The 8684-nt window shown below is 49.5% G+C and overlaps 1 protein-coding gene across 5 annotated transcripts in view; it reads right to left on the reverse strand.

The window, feature by feature from the left end:
* SLC5A9 (solute carrier family 5 member 9) overlaps positions 1-7623 on the reverse strand; it is a 44308-nt gene extending 36685 nt beyond the window's left edge. For 3 of the 5 annotated variants that reach the window (XM_030573782.1, XM_030573781.1, XM_030573778.1), the window contains exons 1-3: positions 7551-7623; positions 2274-2366; positions 1165-1364 (exon numbers count right to left, since the gene is read on the reverse strand). In XM_030573782.1, coding sequence (XP_030429642.1) covers positions 1165-1293 — 129 coding nt within the window. In that variant the 5' untranslated portion in view covers positions 1294-1364; positions 2274-2366; positions 7551-7623. Of the gene's footprint in view, positions 1-1164; positions 1365-2273; positions 2367-2470; positions 2519-7550 lie in introns of those variants that run through there. The other 2 variants (XM_030573780.1, XM_030573779.1) reach the window with 2 other exon arrangements.
* Between the last annotated feature and the right edge of the window lie 1061 nt (positions 7624-8684).

Here is an 8684-nt window from a genome sequence, read left to right on the forward strand (position 1 = left end):
ATCCATTCCAGGGATGTTAAAGTGCTCACCTTGTCAGAGACCCCAGACTGTGTACCACAGTGTGCACATGGGATTGCACCGGGTCAGTGAAGAGTTGCCCCATTCTAGGGGGAACTATGAGTGGAACAGAGCCTTAGGAGGACCAATCCTTCCTGAGTTTCCCATTGCATGGGAGAAACACACAGCTTGTTCCCTGCATGTTCCCAGCCAACGCTTCTGGCCAGTGAAAAGGGGAGTGTTTCTTGTTAGCTCATTATTAACACTATGCTGAGCTAACAAGCCTCTCTGGTTTCTGATTTGGGGGCCTGGTTGTTACTTTGCAAGTCGGAAAGCTCCTCAGTTTGTCAGGACATTGTACCCAGAAGTTACCAACCAGCTGTGAGTTGTTGCTCTGTTCTGATTTGTGCAGCACTCTCATCTGCATCTTGGTACCCAGAATACGGAGCAGCCCTGCTGCTTGGAGGAGTCAAAAGCTTTGGTCCATGCTTGCAGCAGATGCATGGGGCACTGGAGACTGGGGGTGCGGAGTGATGGCCTAGCTCTTCCATTTTCCTTCTCCCCATTCCTATGTTGGCTGCCTGGCTTCGATAGAAGCTGCCCTATGATTGGGTGATGGGGCTTCTGAATCCATTTAACAACCTCCCAGTGAGTGCACATGTTATGAGAACAAAACAACTTCCCAGCCAGGCTGCTACGCCACTCTTCCAAATAGGCTGGGTCACAGGAAATAGGGATCAAATAATAATTGTCTTTCCAAATTTTCCAATGCCCAATTCTGTCCTTTTCTCTTCATCCGCCCTCTTAAGCCAAGAAAGTCTCCCAGCTTGCCTTTCTGCAGCCATTTCACAGGGAGCCTCACCCCTTCTCCCCAGTGCATTATGGGATACTTAGCAATTCTGGTGGCACTACCCTTCCCTCAGTGCTGTTCAGGGCATTGCAAGGAATGGAATCGAAGCTGCATGGGAGTGTGAGGGAAAATGTTCCTACTCTCAATCCCCAAGCATACCAGTCAAGGCCTGCTACTGTCTGGCCCTGCATAAGTGCTATGTACAAATCAAAAAGCAGGCTGATTATGAGCAGATATTTTTGCACCCATAGCTGATTACACACCCTGCCTGTCTTCTGCCCCCTAATGGAAGCAAATCATTGATCTCCTGGACTCACCCATATCCCAACGGCAAGGACGAAGACAAAATAAACAATGACAACCACGATGTCCACAACCTCGAAGGCAAAGTTTCTCCGTCCAGGCTGGCCAGGTGGCTCTGTGGTGGCCGGGGTGGGCTGGCTCATGGCCGCAAATGAACTGCTGATTGTCTCTCTCTCACACTGTACTTTGATGCACGTTTACCTTCATTATTCTCCTTTAATAATTAACAGGGTTAGTAGGAGAGTGTCAGTGGGCGAAATTGAGAAACACAGGGTGGCAGATAACACTGTTGGCACACTGGCAATTGATGGATCCCCGTCTGCAGCATGCATAGGCGTCCTGTACTGAGTCAGTCATCTCAGCCCTGCCTCGTAATCTGCCAAGCTAAGGATGGGCAAACTCTCACAGGGTTTGGAAGGTGGCTCACATAAATGAGTTCAGGGAATCAGGATTAAAGGGACTTGAAAAACCTCAAATTAACAAATAAATGGGCTTAGGACATCACATTTATTTTGATGGGTACCAAACAGGAATTACTGTTAGAATATGGGCTGAGGAAATATAATTGAACCTACAACATGATGGGACTAGATCGTCCCACAACATACTTAGATTGGGGCAGGGACCAACTTTCCGCACTCTGAGGTGCCATCCCATACAAAGAATAAATTGTACAAGGCCTGTTCTGACTAGGGTTGCCAACTGTCTAATCACACAAACCCAAACATGCTGCGGTTGTTTGCGGGGTTGCAGGCTCTGGGAAGGAGTTTGGGTGCGGGAGGGGGCCCCGGGCTGTGGCAGGGGGTTGGCGTGCAGGAGGGATGTGGGGTGCAGGCTCTGGGAGGGAATTTGGGTGTGGGAGGGGGCCCCGGGCTGTGGCAGGGGGTTGGCGTGCAGGAGGGATGTGGGGTGCAGGCTCTGGGAGGGAATTTGGGTGTGGGAGGGGGCTCAGGGGGGTCGGGGAGCGAGCTCTGGCAGGGAGGCGCTTACATTGGGAGGCTCCTGGGTGGCGACACAGTGACATAGGGTCCAGGACCTACATTTAGCATTAAAAAAAAACAAAAACCCACAAACCCCATCAACTTCTTTTTTAAAATAACTGGAAGGTGAAACAAAAACGTACCTGAGTGCCGCCAGCACGTATTCATACATGGCACAGTGCCACCTGGTGCACGAAGACGAGAACAGAAAGTAGAATTGAATGAGAGTCCAGCACCTGTTATTTAGATAAACAAATTTCTTTCAGGCCCTTTATAAGCAAAAAGTCTTGTTGGCAAATTCACCCAAGTTAATGAGACACAAACCAGAGGGCCTAACTACCTGCAGTCATTAAAGATCCTCTGGCATTGTTCTCCACAGCAGGGCCATACGTCCTGGCCAATTTGCATGTTTACTTTTCCCTGCTTCCACCTTGCAGTACAAATTAGGTTTGAGATTCAGCCTTCTTTCCTGCCTTAAACTGCTGTGTGCTGTTTTCATGTTTTGCCAAAAGCTGCAGCGTTCCACGCCAGAACTAGCTGCATTTCGACAGCGGGAAAAGTATTATTATGACGCTTTATTATTCAAATGATTTCTGTACAGTTTGCAAGGTGCTTCCTGATCTTTCAGAAGGAAAATTGCTATACATATATATATATATAAATATAAGCTCTTAATTATTATTGTATTCTGCTACCTGACGTCAAATCAAACAGCACATAGCGACCCTGGACCACTCAATATGAGCTTCTAAATTCCATTCCCATCAATTAAATTAAATGCGGATAGCAAGGCAGAGGGAGTAGCATTTGTATCGCCTTATCTAGGGAGCCTGTCACATACATATTTGGCACTGTCGGAGTTAACTCGCCTGACTTGCAAAGATCTGGGGAATGAACCTGGGAAAGCAGCTGTCTCTGGGTGTTGGTAGGGGGAGCAGGCATAGATCACCCTGGGTTTGTCAGGGAGCTGTAATTGCTCTAAGGTGTGGCAAGCTGGTATCTCCAGTTCCTTCACTACATCCTGTCAGTGCCACTGGCCACCTGGTGCAGCTCAGGACCCTGACTGGCATGCGGGACTTCTGCATTTATGAGTGTGCAGCCCTGTATCCTGTCAATCTCAAGCCAAGCAGGACCTGGTTCCTGCTCCCATTGTCTTCAGGGTAGCCCTCTTTGCTGGAGAAAGGAACTAAAGGAATCCAACACATTCAAAGAGCAGCTGGGATCCTCCAGCTTCTGGAACTGCCCTGGAACATCTGCTGCAGCCTGCCTGCTGCTCAAACAATACAAGGAGAATGAAGGGAGGGAGCAGGGCTAGTGGCTAGAGCAGGAAACCAGCCCTCAGCAGTCCTGATTCCTAACAGCTGTGCCACTGACAAAGGGGGAGACACATAAATGGGTTGCCTCGGTTTCACCAGCTGTAGGCATGGAGGGAGAAATAAGGAATGTAGCTGAAGCCCTTTAAGAGCTGCCCAGTGCTGTTGGTTCGAAGTGGAGGGAGGAAGCGAAGAGGGCTGGGAGTTCCCAGAGTATGAGACCATAAAGATGTGGGAGTAAATTGCTGGTTGGGTCCCTCTCACATTATCATAGATGTTGGCTTGATTTTTCACAATGGGGAAGTCTCCAGGCCATCATGGGCTGGTGAGACAGCCGGGCCACTTTCCTTGCTGACACATCATGGAGCGAGCCAGGGACCTCCCGAGCGTCAGTGTGAGCTGTTACAGCTTGAGCTAAAGAGCCAAGCCGCTCAAAGGAGGGCAGTAAAAACTCTGCAAATGAGGCACAGAGGGGCCACCAGGTAACATGCACTCAAGACTGGGTTACATGTGCACAGAAGATTTTCACTGCGGTGATTCAAAGTGCAACAAAATCTCTTCCCAAGCACCTCACTGGCTAAGAATAAGGTCTTGTCTGCAGAGGGTGAGCAGGGGAGGTTGCATCACTGTAGCTATGCCTGGACTAACCCAGTGGCGAGCTGGAGCCAGTTCCCACAGGTTCTCAAGAACCAGTTGCTAAAATTAGACCTCCGTGGAGAACCGGTTGTTAAAGGGTCAGCGGGTGGGCAAAGAACTCCAGTTCGTGGGCGAAACCATCCTGTTGCTCCCAGGATTCCCAGCTGGGGAGGCTGAGGCTCCCCCAGCCCTTCATCCGCTTCCCTCCAGCTGCAGCGTGGCCAGCCGCCAGCATCAGCCGGGCAGCCCGGCTGAGCTCTGGAGTCGTCCTGCTGCCGCTTTTTGAGAGGCCCGGCAGGGTGTGTGTGTGGGGGTCCTGCTGCAAGCTCCAGGGCTGGCCAGAAGGGAGGAGAGGGGGCAAATGGGGCAATTGGCCCAGGCCCTGCAGGGGCCCCTGGCCCCATGAGAATGTCTCCCCTGGGCCCTCCCCTGCTTCCCCCACCCTGAAGAGCCGCAGCATGGCCAGCAGCTGGGCAGCTCAGCTGAGCTCCTGAGTCGTTCTGCTGCTTTGAGCTGCTGGCAAGGTAAGGGGGGAGGGGGCTGCAAGTTCTAGGGTTGCCGGGGGGGCAAGTGGGGCAATTTGCCTCAGGCCCTGCAGGGCCCCCTGGCCCAACGGGTATGTCTCTCCCCACCCCGACCTCTCCCTCCCCTTAAATCAGAACTTTTTATAGGGAACCCATTGTTAAGATTTTGGCAGCTCATCACTGGACTAACCCACAGTGTATAGAGGCTGCATCTACGTCAGAAAGGAGCGGCACTGGAGCAGTGCACCCCGGCTTGAACACCGGCACCTCCAATTAGCTCCATGACCGAAATGCCAGTGTTCAAAGATCTCCAAACTCCTCTGTCAGTCCAGTCTCCAGTGGCTACTTCTCCTCCTTCCAAAGTCACGTAACACGGATACCACCTAACCCATGTCTGGGTTGTGACTGGTCAGGGGGATTTGGATAAAATGGCAGTGTGCTGGGTCAGGTGTGTTGCCAGAGCTCACATACTAATGCGGGGTTGTAGCCAAAAGAAACTCAACCTTTGTTTTCAGAAGCTCAGTCCCCAGCAGGTTTTAATAATAAGAGGTCCAGTTGGTTACTATTCCAGATTTGGAAGCTTCCCTCCCAGCAGAAAAGATGACCTGAAACTTACCCTATCCCAGCAAGGGGTTTGCCTGCATAGAATGAGAAGGGTCTACTGCTCTGGCCCAGTAACGGAGAGTGCAGGGGGAGATGCTGTTCCTGTCCCATGAGGATTTTCAAGATTTCAAAGTGTTTCCCATCCCAAAACAAAAACCCGCAAAATCTCAATCCAAGTGTTTAATTCCCATTTCAGCCTTTCCCATTTTTTTTACTATAAATTAAATTTCACTGTGACAAAAAAACACCTCATTTTGGATCCTGAAAATGAAATTTTTGGTTTCAAAGGGGGACGTTTTAAAACAATTTTGAAACTTGAAAAAAAAATCAGACTGGGGAAGTGGTCAAAGCTGACCCTTGCTGAGGAAAAGATTCTTTTCCGACAAATTGCCCCTTTTCTGACTAACAGATGTTTGTTGAAGAATTCCTGACCGTGCAGCTGCTCCCTTATGGCAGACAGAAGAGTCTTGTGCTGAAGTCCCTGGGTTCGGCTCTGCCATGGACTCTAGAGAGACTGCTACAGAGGCTTGGATTCTCAATAGAGCCTGCACACTTTTGTGCACACCTGAATACAGAGCCCCTGCTTGAGTCTACACATTGTGCAGTGGGCACACGCTTGCCAGGCACATTCACACACACACGCACGTGCACACGCTCATTAGAAATCCTGTCTCAGAGTCCCCAGGTGAGTAACAACGATCCCGGCACTCTGGGCAACTCTAAACGCCAAAGAACCAGCCTCTCAGCACATAGGGCAAAATCCAGCCTCGACATAAGCGGGTACCATTCAATTGGCTTTGGCACAGTTGTGCCTGAGGATACCAGGGCTGGACGGTGCCTGTAGTCTTCAGGCACACAGACTCTGCTATGGCCAAGCAGGCCACTGAGAGCCAGTATCCTGGCCCCAATACCCATTGAATACACAGCATTCCAGCTCCAGAATGCACTTTGCTAACTGGGCAACGCTAGACAATCAACCAAGTGGGTGGATTTCCTTCCTGGCCCCAGCAAGTAACTGTAGTGCACGCTTGTGCATGAGATTTGGGTCCATTTATCTTATGCTGTGCATCAGCGCCTAATCTGGAGACATGCCAAGCAGCTGCAGCTTCCATTGAATTAAATTCTGTACCTACAGCGCCTAGCACATGAGCAGGGCTGCAAGGCACTACAGAAACCACAAAATAAAAACAAGAGTCTCCCTCAAATCAACAGACGTCAGGAATTGGCCCAGAGTGGGGCCCAGCTGCTCAGCATCTCTCAGGATCAGCCCTTTCCTAAAAAGAAAGGTTCTTCTGTTGCTCCATTACAGGTGTGACCCCTCTCTAAGGGTAGCCCACTCACCCCCCCCCCCAAAGCCCTAGAGCAAGGCACGCTTTTCCCAAGCCAAACGTTGCAAATGGCAGTCTGCTGGCTCAAGGAATGGGATGCAAGGCCAGGCTTGCTAACCCCCTGCAGGGACCCTCAGCTCTGGAAGGATCCCTCCCCGAAGAATGAGAACACACTCTTGGAATCTATGCTCTTCCACTGAAATGTCAGGTTGCTATTTGAAATGCGTTTCATCTGATTGCAAATGGGTCCGTTGCTTGTTTCAAGGAAGTGTTTCTTGCCGGGAAGCTGAGCCGTGCCAAGGCAGAGCTTGCCTGCTCTTCTCCTCCCTACAAGGAGCCATTTTTGGCAGCACTTTAGTTCTTCAGATCTTTGCTCTGTCTCCCCCCTCATCCCCAATCCCCATTACACCATGGGCTGACTCACAGCTACTCCACTCTGTGCCAATATGCTAACATCTCAAGATCCCTTAGAGATTTGAGGATAGTTTTCTTGGAAATGCAGGCTGCTAATCAATTACTTTTCCCCAATAAGCCTCATTTGTATAAGGCTTTCTAGGAAAAGACCCCCCACCCCCAAAAAACCAAACCAAAACAAAAACCAAACAAACCGTCAACCAAATCCATTATCCAAAAGAGGCTACAAAAGATTCCAACCCACTGAAGTATAATGACTTTCAACTACATATACAGGGCTGAGACCCTCCGCTGGTGAAAACTGGCAGCTCTCAGTTGACATCAGCATTGCTACAGTGATTTACATTGGCCTGTCTGTTACCCTACACTGTTAACAGGCAGGGTGACCAGATGTCCCGATTTTATAGGGACAGTCCTGATTTTTGGGTCTTCTTCTTATATGAGCTACTATTACCCTACCCCCGTCCCGATTTTTCACATTTGCTGTCTGTCACCCTAGTTAACAGGGGAGCACAAGGTGCAAAGACAGTAGCATTGTGGTGCACAAAGTTCCTTCCTGAGCCAGAGAGGAATTGTTAATATGCCTCAAAAGTGTACAATACCTTGCGCCAGTCTCCTGTGAGTTTCCTTCTGGGACTGTGTATTCCCATAACCTCAGTTTCCTTTTGGTTCCTGATGCAGAGGCGGAGTGCCCTGAGGGAGGCACGGCAAAACAGTGGCACGCCCATGAGGCAATCCAGTTTCCCTCCTCCTCCAGCACCGGGCGTGTGACATGAACTTGTTTTGCTCCACATTTGCTTCGGCTCTGACTGCTTACATCCACCTTGCCAATCCATTCCAAGCCACCCATCCAGAAAGACAGCTTATTGTGCACACACTGAGCAGCGAACCTTAACCTGGGATGTCTGACAGGTTGGCTTTCCCAGCGGTAGTATTTATCTCACGTTCCCTGGCTCGCCTTGACATTAAATTACCATCTGAGTCAATTACCTGAGCAAAGGCATGGGCCCCACCCCGCATCAACAGAGGCTGAGAATGGTGATCCGTGTTAATGCTACAGGCACCGGAAACAGTAAAAGTTTAACAGAGCTAGCATGCGAGGGGGTAATGTAACTACCATCACCTAGTGCAACGGTGTGAGACATTGCCACAAATGTTACAGGGCCGGCACGGGAGTGGTGAAATCAGCCCGACTCTACTGACTTCAGTGGATCTGCCCCTGTGAGGTCTTGCTAAACCAATACAACTATGTTTAATATTATTTGCTCTCCTTTCACAGCAGCAAAACTGGCAGGACATTTGTCTCCTCTTGAGGAGAATGGTTTTCAGCTCACGTCATGGCAGCAGAGAAAGAGACCTTTGAGGGTATGGAAATTGCAAGTGGCATTTCAAATAGTGCAGCTAAAAAAGTGCTAAAGAACAAATGTTTCAGGGTAAAGGATGTTTGGTTAAGTGACTGGCAATTATTTTCCATAGGCTAACAAATACATGGGCTTTCTCTTCCTTATGGAGCTACTTCAGAACCGTCAGCAAATAGCTCCAGTGATAATTAGTGGCTTTATAAATGTATTGAGAACTAACATATCTACAAATGACAGCATAGCCAGGACAATCCAACAGGACAACCGCACATCTAACCTTCTACCTAAGACATTATTATTAATTCTTTCCTTTGTTTTTTTTTTTTTTGGAGTGTTGGGCAGTTCATCTGACCCTTCATTTTTTCTTAGTCTTTT

The sequence above is a fragment of the Gopherus evgoodei genome, chromosome 8 (assembly GCF_007399415.2).
Source record: "Gopherus evgoodei ecotype Sinaloan lineage chromosome 8, rGopEvg1_v1.p, whole genome shotgun sequence".
In the NCBI taxonomy this organism is placed as follows: domain Eukaryota; kingdom Metazoa; phylum Chordata; order Testudines; family Testudinidae; genus Gopherus; species Gopherus evgoodei.